The sequence below is a fragment of the Xyrauchen texanus genome, chromosome 26, assembly GCF_025860055.1.
Source record: "Xyrauchen texanus isolate HMW12.3.18 chromosome 26, RBS_HiC_50CHRs, whole genome shotgun sequence".
In the NCBI taxonomy this organism is placed as follows: domain Eukaryota; kingdom Metazoa; phylum Chordata; class Actinopteri; order Cypriniformes; family Catostomidae; genus Xyrauchen; species Xyrauchen texanus.
Window position 1 is genome coordinate 27157721 of NC_068301.1, and position 24347 is coordinate 27182067.

Sequence of the window (24347 nt, forward strand, 5' to 3'; positions counted from 1 at the left end):
ATCAAATTTTGTCTCCGTGAACTTTATTGTCTAATTATAATTTAGAATACTAACTTAATAACAATAACTGTCAACAGTTATAACTGGGGATGTTTAATTCTGTTTATGTATTTTGACATTATAACGGTTTCATTCTGTTCTGTGTAAGGTTAAAAAAAAATAGAGAATTTCCATATACCCTCAACAAGTGTGAAAAATCACCTAACATTAACATACCATAATTTGTACAAACATGCATTGTTACATATATACGATTGTGTCCATAAGGTGTGGGAAATTGCTATATTTAATTATTGCAGATTTGCATTGTTTTCAGTGTATTTTAATGCAGTATCTGTTTATATAAATGATATATAACCAATAAATACAGAAATATTTTTTGTTTCCTTAAAAGAGAACTGAATGCAGCATGTTAAATTCAAAATAAATTGAGATCAATTAAATATACATTATTGATTGTTTTGACAATCCTACAGTAGTTACAATAGAATCGCTGATCAACTAACTCTATTAATAATAATAAGTCAGTTGTATTTATGGTTTGCTCTATCTTCTTAGTGATTAAATATTTCCCTGTGCATATCCCATAGCACTATGCACCTCTATTGGCTGTGTTCAGTACTCAGGGCCAATCAGAGCTGGTCTTGCTGCTGAAGATTCAGGAGTACTGCTACGACAACATCCACTTCATGAAATCCTTCTCCAAAATAGTGGTGCTCTTCTACAAAGGTACATATTGACAGCATTCAACACTAACAGAGTATTTTACTAATATAATGGAGACATGAAGATATTGAGTTTGTCTCTCGTTGCACAGCTGATGTCCTTAGTGAGGAAGCTATTTTAAAATGGTACAAAGATGCCCATGCTGCCAAAGGGAAAAGTGTTTTTCTGGAGCAAATGAAGCAATTTGTGGAGTGGCTTCAGAATGCAGAGGAAGGTAAGGAAATTGTATATGCATATAAATAACAGCCTCTACCATACAAGCTGTGAATCTCAACCGCCTTATTTTTAATTATATCCTACAGAGTCTGAGTCAGAGGGAGAAGTAGACTAAAAATCATGTGGATCCTGATGATTGTAAGGATTTACACTGTCAACTTCTAGACACTGAAGAAAAATACAGGGAAAAGCTTCTGAGCACTATGAAAAGAGTTCAGGGTACTACATATATACAGCCTTTAATAACAATCACTGTAACATGGATTTCATACAAACACTATTCAGACACTGTACTGAAAGACATCAGTTTCCTGCAGCCGATTTTCATTTGACAAACGTGTATACGTGTCATATGACTGCTTTTAATCTTTTTATGAATAAAATATGTTTTATGTGTTACAAGAATGTGCCTCTTTAATCTGTCGGACAACTCTTCTTTACACCCTGGAAACACTGGTATCTGAGGTGCCTTTGGCTGCGTCCAAAATCCTGATCGGTCACAGTATGTACTGTATTTGATGAAGGCTGATAAAAAGTATGTTTTTAAGGTATGCAAGTGAGTAGTTTAAATATATATCTGGACATCCTGGAATGTGGGCATTATCTTGTGACCCGAATATATGACGTAATAAGAACCATGAAAGTAATGTACTCTGGTACAATCAAGTACAATTTAAGCACAAAGAACTACTTTTTGGTTTATATACTGTATTGCACTTACAGCTGAAGAGTCGCCCTGACACGAGTTTCTTAGCTTTGTTTTTTTTATTATTATTCAGTGTGTTGAATGTGATGTCTCTGAAGCTTGCGTGACATAATGTGATAGTAAAATGTCCAGTGGATGCACACTTCAGAATCTTGCTGCACATAGTAGGTCATCTGGGTATTTCTCATGTACTGTTGTATGAATACTGAGGAATCGGACACCCCACTCCATTGGCTTACTATTTTTTGCATACTATAGTAGGGAAGTTTGCATATTTGGATACAGCCTCTGCCATTTGTTATGTTGATTAAGATTATATTAAGATATTTTATATTGAATGTCAAGTCAAAGTTTATTTATCAAATTCACAATGATACACCATGGCAATGAAATGTAGTTTCTGTTGGCTCCAGAGAAGAAAATGTATAGAATCGCACAGTTAAGCTAAGGGTTAAATGTAAATTAAGCTAATAGCAGTTAAAGAGAAAAATGCAATATACCCATAGAGCACTTTATTAAGAACAATCTGTACACCTGCTTATTCATGTGATTCATGTCATTCCTTAGCTTTTAATAACATTCAACCACATATTTTGGCCCAAAGATTGGCAACAGAGTTCTCCTTAGATGGAGGAATGGTATTGTGGTTGTTGGACTTTTTAAGTTGCAGAGTTCAGCAGGTGCGTGTTGGTTGTTCACAAAGTGATTACCAAAGTAGGTTCTCCCCAAGGATGTGTCCTCTCACCCTTGTTGTTTATTTTGTTTTCAAATAGTTGTACTAGTTTATTTCCAGGAAGATATTTAGTTAAATTCACAGATGATACTGCATTAGTTAGTCTCCTCCTGGGGGATGAGGACAGTCATGGACCTATTTTGGATGAGTTTATCTCTTGGTGTGATGATTCTAATCTCCTTCTCAATACTTCAAAAACTAAGGAGATGTGTATAGATTTCAGGAAAGAGCCATCATCGTGTGTTACTATTATCAAAGGAGAGCCAATTCATCTAGTGCAGTGTGTACATAATTTTTTTTAGAGATGTCAAATGTGTTTCTATGTTGTCCAGTTGCTTGTTTACTATCAAGAATGCACATGTTGGGGGCCTGGGTAGCTCAGCGAATAAAGACGCTGACAACCACAGTTCAAATTCAGGGCTTGATGAGTAACTCCAGTAACTCCAGTCAGGTCTTCTAAGCAACCAAATTGGCCCGGTTGTCAGGGAGGGTAGAGTCACATGGGGTAACCTCCTCATGGTCGCTAAAATGTGGTTCTGTTTTTTTATTGCATGTGTTATTATGAGCAGACTTGTCATGTCAGGTACACATTTTAACACAAAATTCACAACACTGGAACATAAAATTCAAAATAAAATCCCCAAATCTCAACATATTATAAAGGAATATTCGGGTTCAATACAAGTTGAGCTCAATCGACAGCATTTGTGGCATAATGTTGAAATTGTCATAAATAATTGTTGAAATTATTTGAATTAAGTTAATTGTCCATGCCCAAAAGGGTTTTCAAGCGTGGGGGGGATCACCAAACTAGCATTTAATGATATGGGCACTGGCCCCATTGGCCTGGTCGGTAATCTGTCGCTGTGCATCTGGTCTAATACTTGATTGTGTGTGCACACATATTTGCATTGCTTTAACCACTCTTTGTAAGTCCCACCTTCTTGCACACCAATTGGTCAATTATAAGAGGCTTGCAGATAAACTATTGGCCAAATTAAACAGTTATTAAATTAAACTATTGGCCAAATTGGCAAACTGCCTGTCAATCTCTCCGCGAATGTGTTCGGCATCAAACAGATGCTTGACAGCAGCAGCAAATGACAGCTGATTGGAAACAATGCCCAAAAGAAAGTGCAAATTTACAGAAGATTTTCACAAAAAATTCCCATGCTTTCGTCCAGGTCGAGATCCGTGGGAAGCAGAATGTATGATATGTAAAGCTGCATGGCACTTATGTGTCAGTTGTTAATAAAGGTGCTAGCAGTCTGCGAAGGGCACCAACTCCCTAGGGGGGCACCAGAAAGTCCAACGGCTGCCCTTACTCGCACGTTATAGGTAATTCAAGGACCTGAAAGCAGTTGCGGAACACAGATAATCGATTTGCGCTCATATCACGCATTTTTTAGAGTTGCAGTCTGCTTAAGCGATATACACTTTCCCCCCAACTGTTACAGTTAATTCATCAAGGACAAGTTTATGTTGACAGCACTGCGCGGACCACATGCCTACATGTGTGTATCCTAAAATTTAGGCATTATACCTAAAAAACCGTAATTGCCGAATATTAATAATATTTTTCTTAATATTTATATGTTGTTTAGTAAACTTAATTAAGTTTTTAACCACAATGAAACAGAGATGAAAGCAATCTTGGCTGCACAAATGCAGCGTGCAATTTTACCAGTTGTCAGGTCCCGTGCCGTGCGAAACAGCCTTGTAGTAGGCTACACTGGCTTTATGTGTTCGTCGTGCCAGCCATCTCTGTACTTGAGGTTATACAGCAGTCTCCGTAGTGACATTCAAGCGTGTTGGTTGACTGAGTGTGCCGCTCTGAAGGTGTGTTTGCTCAACACAGTGAAACAAACTCTGGCTACATCTACGATATCAGGGGGTGCTACAACTGCTTGCAGACAGTGTCCATTGATTTCTGTTTCATTATTTTATTTATTTTGTTCATTGCATCACAAATCAAATGCCATGGACTTGGCTGGACTCTGAAAATAATCCTGAGTCCCAAAGGGTCGAGTCCGAGTCAAGTCAGAGTAAAAATGCATCAGAGATCGTGACAAGACTATTAAAATTGGACTAGTGACTCTGACTCAACTCAGAGTCCAAACTCAAGTACCCCAAATCTAATATGTAGTAACCTGGTAACAGTGTACTAAAATGTTGAAAATGTATAGACGTCTTTCCCATTGTCTGCGTCATATACACACTGACATTGCTGTTTTTAAATATTTGAAATGGAAAGACACGAATTTTGAATTTGATTTAAAGTTAATTCATTTAGAACTCTTCATTACAAGCTGAAATCATATTTCATAACTTACAAAAGATTACTTGAATTTGATTAACATTAACGGGGAAAATACCCCTAAAATGTTTTAGTATGTTTCTGAATAAAACCGACTTGGTCCAAATGGGCACTATAGACGTGTTGTGTCAATAGAGGGCAGTATGCTGGTTTTAGTGTGGAAACATCATCCTCTCTTCTTCTCCTCGCCGTTCATTGGTGGCGCGTGCTCTGCTGTGTCTGTCGGAGTTGGCGCGAACGTGCACGCCGGCGCGAGACAAAGAGCATCCTGCTGCACTCCCGTGAAACTTCACCGGTATCCTGCTATCGGTTCAGTCTACGTGTGAGAGCTGTTCGTTGAGGCGTTATGGCTGATAAAGAAGGTTAGTATGTTTCCTTGCCATTAATTACTTCCTTTTAGTGGTGGCGGGTAAAATGATGTCGGTAGCGCTACTGAGGTGAGCTGATTTCACTGTGTGTACATTCAGTGCAGGCCGAATCCCGCCATAACTGCACTACATCGCTACATCATTACAGTTTTACACTGCAGACTGTATTAACTCGCAAAACAATTGGTTATTCAGCACAAGTCCCTTGTGCTCATTCAGTTTATTATTGGAATATTATAGATAGTAATCAGACTTTAAAACTGTGTGACAGAATTAGCTGCGGCTAGATTGTTGTAGAAGTGGAAGTGTGTATGCATTGAGTAGATTTATTACTATGTTCCTGGAAGAATTAATTGTTGTTTTGAATTTGTGTATCTAGTTAATAAGTGTATATTATTATGCTATGTGATTTAAATCAAGATAGGACAATCTCTACTTAAGCTGCATGATGGTTATATGGATTTTTTTTTTTTTTTGTCAAACAGCTGTTGTAAAAAATGAGACCAAAAGATTTTGTATATTTCACTTGAGCTACATTGAAGTTCCTCTGTTAAAGCCGTTTTGACAGATCTCATGTCGTTCTCCCGCCCCCTTGTGTTACAGCTGCATTCGATGACGCGGTGGAGGAGAGGGTGATAAATGAAGAATACAAAATATGGAAGAAAAACACCCCATTTCTCTATGATCTGGTGATGACCCATGCACTGGAGTGGCCAAGTCTTACTGCTCAGTGGTTGCCAGATGTCACCAGGTACCCCATTCACACCTACTAACATTAGACTTCATTGAATACATTGTAATTAGGGGTGTGACGTTTCGCTCTGACTTCATTTCGATTACCATTCTTGACCTAACGATTACGAAATATGAAATTTGGTTATGAGTCGATTATTTTGGAGTAAAACATAATTATTTTCAAAACTATGGCGAAAAAAGTTTTAAAGTTTTTACTGAACATTCGTAATTTAGACAGCACAGTCATGCACCAGACTTGAACACTAAAGTCATTGATGCATTTAGGACAGAGGAGATTTGGCTTATATGTGTGGGTGCATATATTAACAAACAATGGTTTACATGATATGCATTATAGACATGAATATGTTACATGTAGACACAGTGTTGAACATTTACTTATGATACATGCGTAATACATATCCGACATGAATAAAGGATAACAATGTCAGATAATGACATAATGCAAACACACTCAAACAGATGGTAAACCGTGAAATAAGTGTAATAGATTTGCATATTATGTAACTATTTATTGCACCATTAATTAAAGATGAACAGTGCAGGTTTTATTCACAGCCATATGTCTGCCCACCAATTACATTTATGTAAGCCAAGTTCTATTCATGGTTAAATTCTGTTTTATGGAGAAATAACACATTTTATGGGGATACAAAAGCAATATTAACATACAGTGAGGAAAATAAGTATTTGAACACCCTGCTATTTTGCAAGTTCTCCCACTTAGAAATCATGGAGGGGTCTGAAATTGTCATCGTAGGTGCATGTCCACTGTGAGAGACATAATCTAAAAAAAAAATCCAGAAATCACAATGTATGATTTTTTAACTATTTATTTGTATGATACAGCTGCAAATAAGTATTTGAACACCTGAGAAGATCAGTGTTAATATTTGGTACAGTAGCCTTTGTTTGCAATTACAGAGGTCAAACGTTTCCTGTAGTTTTTCACCAGGTTTGCACACACTGCAGGAGGGATTTTGGCCCACTCCTCCACACAGATCTTCTCTAGATCAGTCAGGTTTCTGGGCTGTCGCTGAGAAACACGGAGTTTGAGCTCCCTCCAAATATTCTCTATTGGGTTTAGGTCTGGAGACTGGCTAGGCCACGCCAGAACCTTGATATGCTTCTTACAGAGCCACTCCTTGGTTATCCTGGCTGTGTGCTTCGGGTCATTGTCATGTTGGAAGACCAAGCCTCGACCCATCTTCAATGCTCTAACTGAGGGAAGGAGGTTGTTCCCCAAAATCTCGCAATACATGGCCCCGGTCATCCTCTCCTTAATACAGTGCAGTCAGCCCTGTCCCATGTGCAGAAAAACACCCCCAAAGCATGACGCTACCACCCCCATGCTTCACAGTAGGGATGGTGTTCTTGGGATGTACTCATCATTCTTCTTCCTCCAAACACGGTTAGTGGAATTATGACCAAAAAGTTCTATTTTGGTCTCATCTGACCACATGACTTTCTCCCATGACTCCTCTGGATCATCCAAATGGTCATTGGCAAACTTAAGACGGGCCTTGACATGTGCTGGTTTAAGCAGGGGAACCTTCCGTGCCATGCATGATTTCAAACCATGACGTCTTAGTGTATTACCAACAGTAACCTTGGAAACGGTGGTCCCAGCTCTTTTCAGGTCATTGACCAGCTCCTCCCGTGTAGTTCTGGGCTGATTTCTCACCTTTCTTAGGATCATTGAGACCCCACGAGGTGAGATCTTGCATGGAGCCCCAGTCCGAGGGAGATTGACAGTCATGTTTAGCTTCTTCCATTTTCTAATGATTGCTCCAACAGTGGACCTTTTTTCACCAAGCTGCTTGGCAATTTCCCGTAGCCCTTTCCAGCCTTGTGGAGGTGTACAATTTTGTCTCTAGTGTCTATGGACAGCTCTTTGGTCTTGGCCATGTTAGTAGTTGGATTCTTACTGATTGTATGGGGTGGACAGGTGTCTTTATGCAGCTAATCGACCTCAAACAGGTGCATCTAATTTAGGATAATAAATGGAGTGGAGGTGGACATTTTAAAGGCAGACTAACAGGTCTTTGAGGGTCAGAATTCTAGCTAATAGACAGGTGTTCAAATACTTATTTGCAGCTGTATCATACAAATAAATAGTTAAAAAATCATATATTGTGATTTCTGGATTTTTTTTTTTTAGATTATGTCTCTCACAGTGGACATGCACCTACGATGACAATTTCAGACCCCTCCATGATTTCCAAGTGGGAGAACTTGCAAAATAGCAGGGTGTTCAAATACTTGTTTTCCTCACTGTAATAGATTGTAATCTGGGAAGAAGGCAACAACGACGTACTTTGGTCATTTGTGATTTTATTTATTTATTTATTTGTAATTGATGCATCAGAATTTCATTGATTGATAGATGCATTTTTACACCCCTAATTTTAACAATATAGACGATTACTAAATCCATTTTTTTTAACCTTTCTGATGGACCTTTTCCCTCTTTTCAATGATTTCTTTTTATTATTTTTTATTTACTGTGTGTGTCATTGTCAAGTATAGCACTTAATGGTAGCCACTAGTCAATATTAATACCATGGTATTCCTGTTTTATTACTGTTTATTACACTATAAAAGGTTTGATCCCCTTACATGTTCAGATGATCAGGGTAAATAACATGCACCCTTGTCATGTATTTCGCAGACCTGAAGGGAAGGATTTTAGTGTGCACCGTCTGGTTCTTGGCACACATACCTCTGACGAGCAGAACCACTTGGTAATTGCCAGCGTCCAGCTGCCCAATGATGATGCCCAGTTTGATGCCTCACATTATGACAGTGAAAAAGGAGGTGCGGGGGTCTTTATTCGTGTATATGGATCAAAAACTGTAAATTACAAATCATCTCTCCACTAATCAATGTCATGTTATCACATCCATTTCTCTCTCTGTTTACAGAATTTGGTGGTTTTGGCTCAGTGAGTGGCAAGATAGAGATTGAGATTAAGATTAATCACGAGGGAGAGGTAAACAGGGCTCGCTACATGCCACAGAACCCCTGCATCATTGCCACCAAGACCCCCACAAGTGATGTGTTGGTCTTTGACTACACCAAGCACCCCTCAAAACCTGGTAGGGGCACTTCTGGAAACATTGTTCTGTTCTGAGGTTATTTGATAACCATGTTCTCATTTTGTCCTTTCACAATATGAAAATATCATTATGGGAGACTTGAGGTATATTATAAATATCAGGTACTTGAATTTTAATACTTCTTTAATAATTCTGTTCCATTGGAGACCCCTCTGGAGAGTGCACTCCTGACCTGCGTCTGAGGGGGCATCAGAAAGAGGGTTATGGTCTGTCCTGGAACCCCAACCTCAGCGGCTGTCTGCTGAGTGCATCTGATGATCATGTAAGACAAATTTGCACAATCCCTACAAACTCTTTTGTTTACGCTTAAAATGCTAATGTCTCTGAATGTTTAAGTCATGCATATGTGGTATTGTTGAATGCTTTGAATCTGAACTTTCTATAGATATCCATCACTTCTGCATTTGTTATGCCTGAAAACATTTGCGTCACTATTCAGCGCCACTTAAGAGGTCATGTGGTAGAAATATAAACTCTTTCATACGTACCGTCACACATATGTGTTATTTCTAATTACTGGGCCCCAGAGTAGCATCACACATTTGTCTTTCAACAATGCAGCAGTTGCCACAGAATACGTTTATTTTTAAAACATACATCAAACTCATCACCAAAGTACCACAATAAAAAGTTTACAGCTCTTATAAACACAGTCAATACATCAAATACGGTCTTCCTCCAATGATTCTGCCTTTTGTTTACATTAGTAGCGGTTGTCATTCATCAGACCTGTCATTATCTTTTCAAGCACATATGTTTATTTTATATTAAAAACAGCCTAAATGTCACAAAAGTACAACTAAACAGTTCACAGCTTATATATGCATAGCCATCATCATGCAATCTTGCCATGAACACCGCTATGTCTACTTATTAGTTGCAGATGCAGTTTTCATTCACACAAAAAGCAACTCAAACAATCTTTTTAGGCATATAATACATTTGTTTTCTAAAACAGACAGCCAAACTATCACAAAAGCACCACAATAACCATTTAAAACTTGTATACTCGCAGTGGCACTGTTTGACTTCTCAGAAGTGTGTATGTGTGACAAGCACTTATGTAAACAGACTTGGCTGCGTGCATCAGATAATCACGCTCGATCAGCGTGTTTTCACTCCGAGTATAGGCAAACCGGACTTATATTTTTAGTTTTTTTGCAGCTATAAAAATGAAATAAAACACAGTACAGCAAACATAACCCATATGTTCAAATGTTTACTATATTATAAACAGTATTTAATTTTTTTATGACAAGAAATCAAACATTTTAATAAAAATAAGAAAATACCCCCCTCTACCGGCTGAGCAGCACATGAAAAAACAACTCCCTCTAGGGGGCAATGCAGGGGAATTTAGACCCTACACATGAAAAGGTTAATATGAATATAAAATTATTTCAAATACCATGTAAATAGACAAGTCTATGATATAAAAAATATATCAAATGAAAGCTCGCATTCTCAGGAATGCAACTGTACAGTTTATTATATTTTCCTAATACCACAGTTTGAACGATAAAAAATAAATAAATAACAAAGTGATTTCTGTAAGACATCAAATGCAAATTTTTTATTCGCCAATCATTGCTGCTGTAAGCCCCAAATAGCATGCTTAACAAATTATTTGAAATGTTATCGACTAATGATTAAAAAAAAAGGACCCAATTTTTTTGGCAATTAGTCCACAGTATGTGTAAATGGTAGGGGTGTAACGATCCATCGATCTGGATCAATGCATCGATCAAATCACTAAAGATACGATGCATCGATTCAATTTGTAAACATTAGTTTTTTTTTTAAGATGCACCTTTATTTTGAAATTCTTGCCAGCCACGACCGTACACATTTCCGTCAGGTGATGCAGCAACAGTATGATATTAATCTTGCTCTATAAGCGCTAAATATGGTTCTCATTTGGGACATGGATGTGTACAGAGTGACTGAAGCCTGAAGTTGCACTGTGCTCTATCTGTGCACGTGTGTCAACAGGGATGCGAGATCCGGTGACAGGATAGCAAGCAGCTATTGGGCTTCCCTCGATATTATTCTACATGAGAATTTTCTATTTTAAAGCATAATAGAGCAATTCAACTAAAAGGATAAACAGCTGCAATATTCTGAGCTGGGCTGATGAGGGAAAGAGAATGCACCTGCCCTGCACTGGCATCAATTACAAGACATTTCACATCTACACACAAGCACACTTACTAACACTATCACAGTGAACTCTGAATCTTTCAATACAATAGATAACACTTACACTCCTGTTGTGGGTATGTAAGTATTTTGGATTGAAAAATTTGCTTAATTGTTGTAGAGATAACAAATTGTAACCGTAGCATTACCTCATTCCACAAGGCAATGAGCTGTCATCAAATGACTTGTGATCACATGTATGTGACTTTATTTTTTTGTATATATTTTTGTTTTATTTTTTCAACAACTGAAGTACCTTATTTTGTTGTGGATGTTCCAATCTGGATACTGGATTTGCACTTTTCAGAGAGCTCAAAATATTCAAATTATAATTTAGTTGCACTTTTGAGATAATAAACGTACTAACGTACAGATGGCGGTATCGGAAAATATCGGATTGCTGTCTAAAAGAATCAAAGTAAGATCGTATTATGATGAAACTTGATTTTACACCCCTTAGTAAATGGTGAGTTTTTAAATTTGGGTTTGAAAAATTGCAGATGGCAGCCCAAAAATGTCCCATAGTTGAAGAGCTTTACTTATTTATATGTTGTCGACTCTTGTTTTTCAGCAGGAATACCTGATCTTCCATGTGTTATTCTGCAGTTATGGTTTCTACATTAATTGTAGATAGCATGCCTTGTGTTAATGTTTCCACGTGTTCTCTTTCTCTGCAGACTATCTGTCTCTGGGACATCAGCACAGTGCCTAAAGAAGGAAAGATAGTGGATGCCAAGACCATTTTCACTGGTCACACTGCTGTAGTGGAGGATGTGTCCTGGCACCTGCTACACGAGTCACTCTTTGGGTCTGTGGCTGATGACCAGAAGCTTATGATGTAAGTAATTCTTCCTCTGGATGTTTCTTCTAACAAATCTCTTTGCCTTCAGTGTATAACAGTGTAATAGTGTCAAAGCTGTCACAGTAGTGTGCCATCATCTGTTCAACCTGTAGCTGTAAAATTAGCTATATTTTAATCTCTGTCTTTTTTTTTCTTCAGCTGGGACACACGCTCCAATAACACATCCAAACCCAGTCATGCAGTGGATGCACACACTGCAGAGGTCAACTGCTTGTCCTTCAACCCTTACAGCGAGTTCATTCTGGCAACTGGTTCTGCTGACAAAGTAAGAACTATAAAAAGGCCTTTAAGTTCTGGTGCACCTATTAACTCATTAAATGTGGGACTCTGACTGAAAGTGATTTATTTATTTTTTTCATCCGTCACAGACTGTTGCATTGTGGGATCTGCGAAACCTCAAGCTAAAACTTCACTCTTTTGAGTCACACAAAGATGAAATCTTCCAGGTACTGACACATCTCTTAACATTAGTGTAAATGGTATGTTTCAACCTGTGCAATGAGATTACATGACTCTGAATGTGTCCATAGGTTCAGTGGTCACCCCATAATGAGACCATCCTGGCCTCCAGTGGAACAGACAGGAGACTCAATGTGTGGGACCTCAGGTGGGTTGTCTCATTGTTATTTTACTCACCACCTCTCTAAACTCTAAACTTCTCTATGCTCTAAAAATGTTCCTAAAAACTTACTTTGTTAGTTTATTTCTTTTCTCAGTGTGAATAATTTTGACATGTTTTTTTCTTCTTCTGCAGTAAAATTGGTGAGGAACAGTCACCAGAAGATGCAGAGGACGGACCTCCAGAGCTACTGGTGAGTACTGATACCCTATGTTATAATATTTTTTTTATTGTTTAAGTTGTTATTAGGGCTGTCAATCGATTCAAATTTTGTATCGAATTAATGACATGGTGTCCCGATTAATTAATCGTGATTAATTGCATATACAAATATTTGCTGAGAAAGCCCCTCATATAACAATAATTCAATATATAATGATGAAATAATTATACATAGTTATCTATAAATATATATATATATATATATATATATATATATATATATATAATAAAATGCATTACAATCCTGTAGCAGAAGAGTTAATTATTGATAAGACAATACAAAAAGCGGCTTTAGAATACAATGTATTGTTTACTACCATATTATTGATCATAAGTCAATCATTGGCATGCAGTTCACAGCAATCCATTTCACAAGTGAATTTGTCAATCAGTTCCAGATTTATTATGAGGGCTTGATTAAGGACCCGTCAGACATCCTTGTGTAGCTTCTTGGGTGTGTTGCGTCATACACATACAATTTTAGGTCACTGTGTCAAGTTAAATATAGTTTAATGCTTGGAACACATCTTGAGATCTCTTAGTTTGTGTTAAATTGGCAGCCCTAGTTGTTATATATAAGTTCTGGTTGCATGACTTTCTATTTGAGCTATTAAACAGTTGTGCTCTGTATGAGTTGTGCTCAAATTTACTCTTGGTCTCAAGAAAAGCAAACACAAGCAGAAAATCAGTATCCAGTTATTGCAAATACAGTACTGGGCAAAAGTTTTAGGCACTTAAGATGTTTCACAAAAGCATTTGTCTTAAGATTGTAAATATATCTTCAGCTTTACTGTGTCAATAGGAAATATACATTTTAGACTCCCAAACATTAGTTTTGCAAATAGAAATGATTAGAATAGAAGAACAGGGAGCCCAGCAACAGATGGTATTGTCCCCAGAGAGACCCCCACAGAACATCGAGTCAGTCTGGGATTACATGAAGAGACAGAAGCAATTGAGACAGCCTATATAGATTGAAGAACGTGGTGATTTCTCCAAGAAGCTTGGAACATCCTATCTGCCAACAACCAAGAAAAACTGTGTCCAGGTGTACCTAGGAGAACTGGTGTTGTTTTAAAGGCAAAGGTAGCCACACCAAATATTGATTTTTAGCTTTTTTTTGTTCACTGGACTTTGTATGACATTAAGTGATAAATGAAAACTTTTTATACCATAATTTTTGAAGACATCCTCACTATGCAACATTTTTCACAAGTGCCTAAAATTTTTGTACATTGCTGTATATATTGTTATTATTTATTCTTATTTTTATTCAGTTTATCCACGGAGGCCATACAGCAAAGATTTCAGACTTCTCCTGGAATCCAAATGAACCCTGGGTGATTTGTTCAGTGTCTGAAGACAACATCATGCAAGTCTGGCAGATGGTGAGAACATTATGCGCTTGTTAAGGCACATTTTATTTATTATTTTATACACCCATGATTGCATCAGTTACTAGTCAACATCTGCTCCTTCATAATATAACCTCTTTTATTCCCTCTAATTATATATGCCACCTGCTAATATGTTTGTGTTTGGATGTTAGAAAATTTAATTTAAGCCTAACAAAAAAAAATGCTTCAAATTTGTAATTCAAAGTTATGTTATATGTATTTTATTTATTCAGGCGGAGAACATCTACAATGATGAGGACCCAGAGGGGGCAGCAGATACTGAGGTCCAGGGATAAAAAAAAAAAAAAAACAGGACAGCTCTCAATCTTCACAGAACCCCAGTCACAGCATAAGATGGCCCTTTTCAAAACTGTCACATCTACAATGTTGTGAAGATCTTAAGTGCTCGATCCTACATAATGAAATGGGAACAATTGACTATATCTTCATCAAACACTTTTCTACTATGTTAATAGAGTATTTTTCTAAGCAATATCCGTTAATTGATCATCGGCATTGACCAGAATGTGAGAGAAATAACCCTTTTCCCATCCGACCACTTTCTCTTTGGGATTTCATTGCCGTTTACAAATACTTTAAAAGTATTACTTAAAATATTTAAAATGTATACTGATTTGTAGTATATTGTTGTAACATGAGTGCAGTGGTACATTGGTGATATTCAGTAGATTTTAACTTGTCCCCCACAAAAGCAAAAAAAAGAAAAATTCCAAGCATCCATTTAAATACATGACTAGATGTATTGATAACTTAAGATCTTGTGTAGTCTTGAGCTTCACGTAATGATGAAGTGGTATGTTGTTCAATGTCTTTTTAATATTGTGACTTTTCAGTGTCTTTCTCCTTTGTCCATTCTGTTGTACAGAACATTAAGAATAAACAGTTTTTGTTGATACTGTTTAGTTGGATTCATGCTGACTAGAGCTTTGGTGAAATGTGCTGTTTTGAATCCAAAATATGCCACTCATATGCAGGGCCGGTACTAGGATGTGATCTTCAGAAGGGCATTTAGTTCTTTAGGGTGGGCAATAGGATCCAGTAGGGACTAGTATGCCAGCCATTCGCATATGACCTAAAGGCTTTTGTTTTTGAAAATGCTTCAAAATATTCCTACTACCAGATGGCTATTATTTAATTATGTGTCATAATATTCAAAAAATATGTTTTTATATATTGGCCATGGCCCACATGTGTCCCAAACTTTGAGGCTGGTTTCTTATAATAATGTGACTTTGGGCGCTTCTACCTGTAGGGGTGGGGAGTGTTTGAGAAACCTCAATAACTTATGCAGCTGCTGGGTTTGCTAATGGCACGTGATATAATTAATCTGATAGTTACTAAAAGGTGCGCTCATTAATTTTTTTTTAAAATACTGCTTTGGATTTACACACACCTAGTGGCGTGGATGCGGCATAGAAATTCATTATTCATAGTCAGCCAGGATTCATTTAATTCCTTAGTGAAAGTGTCCTGAAAGGGTTATTAAGCGAGTGGTATTCATCTGGTCATGTGATTCTAAACTGGCAGTCCCCATGTTACTGTGAGCACCTTTAAAGAAGGAATTAAAAAATAATTTGAAAGTTGATAGTCTTTACAGGTATTATTTGGCTCATACGGAGGTGTAAAATACATAAAATGTAAGTTGAATTTGAAGGTCTAAAATGAAATTAAGAATGGTAACAAATGTTCTCTTTCAGTAGTAATTGAGTAAAGCACAAATTCACCAAAATAATCTTTGTGTATAGTAATGAAGAATAATTACTAGCATAGCTTGCAGCACTTTTACAATGTGATTAAATTATCTTTAAAGAGTTCAGACCTTTTAAGTCTGTTGTCTGTCATGTTTACTTTGAAGTGAAAACACTCCAAAAAAATTACATTTAGCTTTGATCAAATGATTTGTTGGTTCTGTTTCACACATGAAATCCAAAAAGAACAGCAAAAAAAAAAAAGCCCCGGGACCACCTGTCACTCTGACTGAGTTTGTATCTCTGCAGTCAGGTACGAATCATACATTAAACAAAATGTTTAAATGCTACATGTTGACCTTATTAACATGTTAAATCCAACAAATTGCTTAATCAGTCTTCTCATCATCTATAAACCTTCTGCCATTATCCTGTCAGTATGTTTAGAGAGGTCTCTTACAGTGCCCAAATATGTCCTTGTTAATGCCCACCTCAATTACGCATAAGAGAAAACACTCAGTTCTCAAGCATCACTGGATATAAAAGCTTTATTTCTTTTCCATTGGCTGATGGACAACTCTTACAACAATAAAGAACATTCAGCGCTGTGTGACTTGTCAGATAAAGATCAGGACACAAACAGCCCTCAGTTACTGGCATGTTTGGTCCGAGTGCTGTAGTGCAGTCTGTTCTCATTTCTAATAATCTGCCTGGAGGTTTGTGGAATATATCAACATGCGTGTCTATAGTCTGATACATTGTGATTAATGATTATAAATGATATGAAAGAGAGGCAGCTTGAATTTATCTATGAAAACAATTGATCAAAAGAAAATATTTGATAGTTAGGTTTTTTCTACCAGAGTGTTCTCTTGCTTGCAGAGGCCCTTTACGCTCTCTCTGTAAAACAACAAGGGTGTAAACTATAGATATGCCATTTAACACCATGTCCCAACCACGCGCTGTTTATTCTTCTCTTATATTACTTTGAAGAATACAATGAGTAAAAATGATTTGCAAAAGTGCCAGCACTTGCCTGTAGAGAAGCAGCTCTTTGGCCATGCTATTTCTCAGCACTTCCAATTCACCTGTCTTCTTCATCTGGATCTGAAGCTCAGTTTTCAGTTTTCGGCTGTTCTCCTCAAGGAGGTCAGCTGTCTTCTGAATAAAAAAACCTGAAACGTTTAATACTATGCAATCTAACATTACACACATCTGTGATTCAATCAAAATCAAAAAGCTCAGCAACAATCCTTTAACTCCATTACCCGATATTGTTCCACATTTTCCATCCTCTGCTCCTCCATTAGTCGGATCCTCTCCTCTAGACGAGTCCTGTGAAGTCTCAGCAGCTGTTCTTCTTCTCTCAGTGGAACAAGTTGGGCCTTCAGTTCCTGGCACTGCTCTTTGGCTTTACTGAGGGCATTCACGGTGGCCTCCCGTCTCTTCAGCAGGGACACTAAACGGGGCTCATAAAACTCCTCCAGAGCTTTTATGCCTCCTTGCAGGTATTGCTGTAGGTCACAAGAGGCCCTTCGTCCTTGTGTCACATAAGAGCGGGTCTTCTCCTTGCTTGACTCTTGAGTGATGTTGTTCTGCTGCTTTTGCAGGGCCTGCAAGTCACTTTTGTGATCTGCATGAAGCTTGGTGAGCTCCTCGGTCAGCTTAACAGCAAAAGCGTTCAGCTCTTCCTGAGTCAGAGATGTTTTGAATATAATTTATTTTTAAGAAGGTGATTGGACACTCATTTATTATAATAGAACAAAACATACACATACGGAAGTACTTAGTAAAAGAGTTACAAGCCATGAACCAAATTAACCAGATCCAAGGTGAATCATAAGATTATAAGCTTTGATTTGAATAATACAAAAATAAAAAATAAAACGTTTTGAAAATCAGACAAATGAAGAAGGTACAAGACTGTGTACTTAACGTGTTTAATGAAGGAATGAACTAAAATCCCATAAAACATTGTAGAGGGCACAAATGTTATACCTGGTATAAAATGTAATAAAGACCCTAAATGTAATACAATTTGGTCCTAAATCTAATAAAATCTCTAAATGTAATAATAATTTAGACATACTGAAGGCCCTAAATGAAACAACTTTCATTCAAATGCAATCACTTTTAGTCCTAAGTATAATAACAGCCCTAATAACATTTAATAACATTTTGTGCTAAATGTAATACAAATATGTAATTTTACATTTTGTTACATGGGAGATTGTAATAAAGGCCCTAACTGTAACAATTCTTACACTTTCCGACAATAACAGTTAGAGTTATAAAATGTTTACAAGCACTGAGATCACATGTGGAGAAGCCCTGTTTTTTGACACCTGTTGCAAAATGTTACTGTAATCTAATTACTTTTAGGGGCAAAAAGTAATGTGTAATCAGATTAGTATTTTTTTTTGTGTAGTTCAGGTAAAATGTGAATTCATATGCTCAAATGTATGTCTGTTTGCATTTCTGTGACAGCTGAAGAGTGTGTGATAATGAACAAGGAGAAAATAGACATTATTTTGAGTTAGTTGAGTGGACAAAAAAATTGTGACAAGCATTATAGAATGTAACTTAAAAGTAAAGTTATTAGTAATTTGATTTATTAAGTGATCAGTAAAGTAATCTGATTATAATTTTAGAGAAGTAGTTAGTAATTTGTAGTGGATAAGTTTTTATAGTAACTTCCCCAACACTGACAGAATTATTAGTCATCAATAAACCTACATATTTAGAGATTAAGATTCAACTTTATTGTCATTGTGCAGAGCCAATGCAGTTGTTTTCACATATCCCAACTAAGCTGGGGTCAGAGCGCAGGGTCAGCCATGAAACAGCGCTCTTGGAGCAGATAGGGTCAAGGGCCAGGGTCAAGGGCCCAACAGTGGTATCTTGGCAGTGCTGGTGCTTGAACCCCCGACCTTTCGGTCAGTAACCCAGAGCCTTAACCGCTGAGCCACCACTGGCCCCATAACCCTTTATAACCCTTTAACAAAGAGAACCTTAAAGTTATGAAAATGATACCTTTTAATGCCCAACAGTTTTATTTATAATATAACATAGATATAGACCCTTTAAAGCATTTAGGACCAATTTCTTTTACATTTAAAACCAAAAGTACCCCTTTTATTACATTTATGACCAAATGTTTTGGTTCATTTCTGTTATTTCATAAAGGGTGTTTATTACATTTACAACCATTACATTACATGTAGACTCCTTAATTATGTTTAGGACCAAAATGTTTGCATTTAAGGTCTTTATTAGATATAAGATAAAAGAATAAAATATAATGTTATTACATTTAGGGCCTTTATTTTGGGAGTGGGCGGTCGTTGCAGAGCTCTTTTGCAGCTCTTTGTTTACTACAATTCTCTGATTGGTGCATCTTTCTTTTCAGTATTCATGGGAAGTGTAGTTCCTCAACAGGAATTCTGCTATTAAACATGATTTAAAAAAAACTTTGAAATAATGCAAACTAATGGCTTCAAGAAGCATCGATTAACAACCTCTGAACTCAGGGTAGGTCTGTTTTTGAAAGTTTATTAGTTGTTTTTAATAATCAGTTCCCCTATGGAAAAATTGTTGGGAATTTTACTTCTGGAAACCATCATTAGAGTGCCTATTGATGTGACATGATGAGTGACAGGAATTGAGTTACACCTATCAACCATAAAAGGAGGGCTTTAAATGATATTAAATCAATTATAAAAATACTGTCACTTGTCCTATGGATACAAAGTATCAAAGTACACCCCATTAGTTTATTCAACACTACCTGAGCTTGGTTAAGCTGCTCCACCTCTTTCTGTTGCAATTCAAGCTCTACTTGTTTTTGTGTACAGTCTCGTGCCACTATGAAAAGGCGCCGCTTTGTCCTTTGAGTCTCCTCTTGCAGGCTCTGTTTCTGTAGTCTCACTTTGGACAGGAGGCCTTGTTCCTTTCCCAAAGCTTCCCTCACAGTCTGCAGCTCCTGGGCCATGGGCTCCTCAAGCTTTAAAAGCTCCCGAACCAACTCATCCCTTCTTCGCTCCAACTTGCCCACCTCCCCAATACAGCTCTCAAATGCTGTTCTCAGCTTTTTTATTTCCATGGTAGTACACAACTCAGGCCATGCCTCAAGTGGAAGAGCTTCGTCTTTAGCCAACAACACAGTTTTCTCTTTCTCTGGGATGCATGTTTCTCCAAATGTGATTGTTTTTGTGAGTCCATCTGTGTTCTTTTTCTCTGTTTCTGAAAATAAAGGCAGCGGTGTAGATGTGTTTGGATGTGTTGCCTCAAAAATATCGAACTGTGCCACCATCTGGTGCAGAAGTCCATTAAACTCAGCTTGTAAAGCTTCTCTGTAAGGCAAGGACTCTCCAGGCAGTGTTAGGGCAGCCTCGATCTCTTCCAAACAATCTTCAAAGTAGTCTTCTTCTTCGTCATCAATAAATAAGGGTTCATATTTTCCCTCTGTCTCTGATACAGACCCATAAGCTTGCTCAAATTCAACCTCCTGATCCTCCATTGTATATATTGCCCTACCAGGACCAGAGGTGAAATTGGGTGAATGTTATTTGAATACCAGTTAAATCTAGATCAGACAAAGACTTGGAGAGTTCTAAATTGCTTGAAAGACTTGATACATTGGTCAAAATATTATCATCCTTGTGGTTTAGCGAGAACCCATCCAGTAAGTAAAATTTAGACATCTGTAAACAAATGTACTGTGTGCAATGGACTTGTATTTACTGATTGTGAGATGCAAAAGAGAGACCAATGAAGCAGTGGCGATGTTTTTAGACTACACGAAAGGCACGACTTCTAACATTTCATAAGAAATGTGGCAATAATGAATTTAATATGTGTACTAATAAACTATATACAGTATATTACATTTTGCTCTTTGTGCATTTCAGTATTTTAGTCAATAAAAGTTATTTAAGCTGTGCTTCAGTGGGAGTCTATGGAAGATACCTATACCATTAGATTTCATTGGAGTAAAGACGAGATGCCATGCTTCTCTTCGAGTCTATGGGAGCTTCATGCTCAATATTTACATGCCTATTAGACATAGGGATTTAAATTAAAGTGCCTGACTGTAACCTCTTTTATTTCAAGAAAAGGAGGGACGTGTCGAAATAATTATTTGTGGTAATCAACACAAATCTAATTTAATTATGCCACAAATGTTGTCGATTGAGCTTAAACTTGTATTGAACCCGGAATATTCCTTTGATATATTTTTGTCCTGCCTGGAAGCCTGGCTGCTCTATATGGTTGGTTGGTTTATTGGTTGACCAATAATTGAAACGATTGACAGCGTACAGGTGAAACCCGAAAAATTAGAATATCGTGCAAAAGTTCATTAATTTCAGTAATTCAACTTAAAAGGTGAAACTAATATATTATATAGACTCATTACAAGCAAAGTAAGATATTTCAGGCCTTTATTTGATATAATTTTGATGATTATGGCTTACAGCTTATGAAAACCCCAAATTCAGACTCTCAGAAAATTAGAATATTGTGAAAAGGTTCAGTATTGTAGGCTCAAAGTGTCACACTCTAATCAGCTAAACACCTGCAAAGGGTTCCTGAGCCTTTAAATGGTCTCTCAGTCTGGTTCAGTTGAATTCACAATCATGGGGAAGACTGCTGACCTGACAGTTGTGCAGAAAACCATCATTGACACCCTCCACAAGGAGGGAAAGCCTCAAAAGGTAATTGCAAAAGAAGTTGGATGTTCTCAAAGTGCTGTATCAAAGCACATTAATAGAAAGTTAAGTGGAAGGGAAAAGTGTGGAAGAAAAAGGTGCACAATCAGCAGGGATGACCGTAGCCTGGAGAGGATTGTCAGGAAAAGGCCATTCAAATGTGTGGGGAGCTTCACAAGGAGTGGACTGAGGCTGGAGTTACTGCATCAAGAGCCACCACACACAGACGGGTCCTGGACATGGGCTTCAAATGTCAAACGTCTTACCTGGGCTAAAGAAAAAAAAGAACTGGTCTGTTGCTCAGTGGTCCAAAGTCCTCTTTTCTGATGAGAGCAAATTTTGCATCTCATTTGGAAACCAAGGTCCCAGAGTCTGGAGGAAGAATGGAGAGGCACACAATCCAAGATGCTTGAAGTCCAGTGTGAAGTTTCCACAGTCTGTGTTGGTTTAAGGAGCCATATCATCGGCTGGTGTTGGTCCACTGTGCTTAATTAAGTCCAGAGTCAACGCAGCCGTCTACCGGGACATTTTAGAGCACTTCATGCTTCCTTCAGCAGACAAGCTTTATGGAGATGCTGACTTCATTTTCCAGCAGGACTTGGCACCTGCCCACACTGCCAAAAGTACCAAAACCTGGTTCAATGACCATGGTATTACTGTGCTTGATTGGCCAGCAAACTCGCTTGACCTGAACCCCATAGAGAATCTATGGGGCATTGCCAAGAGAAAGATGAGAGACATGAGACCAAACAATGCAGAAGAGCTGAAGGCCGCTATTGAAGCATCTTGGTTTTCCATAACACCTCAGCAGTGCCACAGGCTGATAGCATCCATGCCATGCTGCATTGAGGCAGTAATTAATGCAAAAGGGGCCCAAACCAAGAACTGAGTACATATGCATGATTATACTTTTCAGAGGGCCGACATTTCTGTATTTAAAATCCTTTTTTTTATTGATTTCATGTAATATTCTAATTTTCTGAGATTCTGAATTTGGGGTTTTCATAAGCTGTAAGCCATAATCATAAAAATTATATCAAATAAAGGTTTGAAATATCTTACTTTGCTTGTAATGAGTCTATATAATATATTAGTTTCACCTTTTAAGTTGATTTACTGAAATTAATGAACTTTTGCAGGATATTCTAATTTTTCGAGTTTCACCTGTATGCTGTGTAAAAGCAGTCAAGCACAGTGTTCGGAGATACACACACGGATAATTGCGATCTGATGTAACACATTTATTTCAGCATTCATGATCGGAAAGTTTGTTGCAAAAGCAGTTGTAAACTTTTTTTTTTTTTTTGATGAGCAATGTCACCATTTCAATAATAGTTTGAGCAGCTTTTGGGAGCAACATTGCAGACGCCAAAAATAATAGTTTGTGTTTTTCCACTTTTGAAAAGCACCTGCCGCCACAGGGGAAATCTGAAGCTAATGCGTCATTTAGGGACAGCTGCGTAAACTTAATGAACAGCTGACTGATAATGAAACACACTTAAACTCAGTGACCACATGAAGAGCTTAGATTGACATGTGCAATTGGACCTCTGATCAGTGATGTAGAAAATGTACATGCATGATCTTGAATAACCAGGAAGTTAATAAAATGTAAACATACACTTAACATCATTAAAATATAGTCAATCACTGGCATTGGACCTCTAAAAAACCTTTAACTTTCTCATCCACCATCTCGATAGACATCCATGCATCTTGATAGACAGGGCTGGTATTTCTCATGCCAGTCTTGGTGGGGCACAGAGAGCAGCTGCTGGCAGCATGACCAGACAGAGCACATTCCACCAGTGCCTCAAAATTCCATCCCGAACAACTGCTCATCATGTTTACACATGCATGGTACATAACATATTAACATTTTCTTCCGTTCAACTGTCTTTTGAGTTACTTAAATGTGTGTTGTTTTGAGGTGACAATGAGAAACAATGTCAAGCAAGGCACAAAGTAGATGTACATTTGCCTTTGAATAAGCTGCCTCCAGCTTTTCATATGCATTGCATAGGCAGATATCTAGGATAGCTCAAGAGATAGAGGTAGGATAATGTGCCAATGTAAATAGGCTAATATGCAATGTCTAAGAGCAGAAACCTGTTATAAATGTATAAACTCACCTTATTTTGAATAAAAAGATTCCAAGACAATAACCATGAAGCTGACCCAAAGTGGAGAGCTGGTAGCCAACTGAACAAGAAAATAGGACAGCCTGGCCTCTCTCTGTCTGAGCTTAAACATATGCTGCAGGTCTCCAAGGCAACTTTTAGTCTGTTTACATTTATTAATAAACACTTGGAGAAAGAAACATGAGCTTGTACAACGCAGGCTCCAACTCGAGCTAATCAGTAACCATGGGGTCCTTTGGGAGGTGACCTGCTCTCAAGAACCAATAAGAAACCAATGGGAAAATGTTATGCAAATACAAAAATCAGTACCCAATGAACGGGAAAAAAATTCAAGAAGGGTGGCTACACAAGTGAGACATGCTGCATTCACCAATAGGTCCAGTCTGTGAAAAGTGACATCACTTTTGTGATTTCCAAATCAGAACTGACCTACATTTACTTATGACCTGAAAGCCTGGCTATCATTAAGCATGGAAAGGCCTGAAACCAAGTGGGAACAGACAGCTCGGAGAGAGTCATTTTAGATAAACATAATCAAAGAGTGAGTGT

The 24347-nt window shown here is 37.6% G+C and overlaps 3 protein-coding genes across 6 annotated transcripts in view; 2 read left to right on the forward strand and 1 right to left on the reverse strand.

The window, feature by feature from the left end:
- bzw2 (basic leucine zipper and W2 domains 2) overlaps positions 1 to 1339 on the forward strand; it is a 43358-nt gene extending 42019 nt beyond the window's left edge. For all 4 annotated transcript variants that reach the window (XM_052092431.1, XM_052092433.1, XM_052092434.1 and 1 more), the window contains 3 exons: positions 591 to 729; positions 818 to 940; positions 1029 to 1339. In XM_052092431.1, coding sequence (XP_051948391.1) covers positions 591 to 729; positions 818 to 940; positions 1029 to 1057 — 291 coding nt within the window. In that variant the 3' untranslated portion in view covers positions 1058 to 1339. The remainder of the gene's footprint in view (positions 1 to 590; positions 730 to 817; positions 941 to 1028) is intronic.
- A 3560-nt stretch (positions 1340 to 4899) lies between these two features.
- On the forward strand, positions 4900 to 15161 carry rbbp4 (retinoblastoma binding protein 4). Its single transcript, XM_052093023.1, has 12 exons — positions 4900 to 5060; positions 5670 to 5817; positions 8494 to 8639; positions 8747 to 8920; positions 9088 to 9203; positions 11818 to 11978; positions 12141 to 12267; positions 12371 to 12448; positions 12533 to 12609; positions 12757 to 12814; positions 14121 to 14231; positions 14474 to 15161. Exons 1-12 carry the CDS (start codon positions 5045 to 5047, stop codon positions 14534 to 14536), a joined length of 1275 nt encoding a protein of 424 aa, XP_051948983.1. The 5' UTR covers positions 4900 to 5044; the 3' UTR covers positions 14537 to 15161.
- Positions 15162 to 16485: 1324 nt separating this feature from the next.
- Positions 16486 to 23948, reverse strand: sync (syncoilin, intermediate filament protein). The gene is made up of 5 exons (XM_052093221.1): positions 23790 to 23948; positions 19737 to 20481; positions 17218 to 17640; positions 16986 to 17110; positions 16486 to 16849 (listed from the first exon to the last, which is right to left on the reverse strand). The coding sequence occupies exons 2-5, from the start codon at positions 20466 to 20468 to the stop codon at positions 16795 to 16797; spliced, it is 1335 nt and encodes a 444-aa protein (XP_051949181.1). The 5' UTR covers positions 20469 to 20481; positions 23790 to 23948; the 3' UTR covers positions 16486 to 16794.
- Positions 23949 to 24347: the final 399 nt, after the last annotated feature.

What these genes read in the sequence shown, in the direction of transcription:
- sync (XM_052093221.1), bottom strand. Translation starts at nt 20,468, where the DNA reads ATGGAGGATCAGGAGGTTGAATTTGAGCAAGCTTATGGGTCTGTATCA. An exon ending in AGCAGCTTAACCAAGCTCAG is followed by an intron (nt 17,641 to 19,736) that starts GTAGTGTTGAAT and finishes TCTCTGACTCAG; the next exon opens with GAAGAGCTGAACGCTTTTGC. An exon ending in AAAATGTGGAACAATATCGG is followed by an intron (nt 17,111 to 17,217) that starts GTAATGGAGTTA and finishes TTTTTTATTCAG; the next exon opens with AAGACAGCTGACCTCCTTGA.
- rbbp4 (XM_052093023.1), top strand. An exon ending in CAAGCACCCCTCAAAACCTG is followed by an intron (nt 8,921 to 9,087) that starts GTAGGGGCACTT and finishes GTTCCATTGGAG; the next exon opens with ACCCCTCTGGAGAGTGCACT. An exon ending in CAACTGGTTCTGCTGACAAA is followed by an intron (nt 12,268 to 12,370) that starts GTAAGAACTATA and finishes CATCCGTCACAG; the next exon opens with ACTGTTGCATTGTGGGATCT.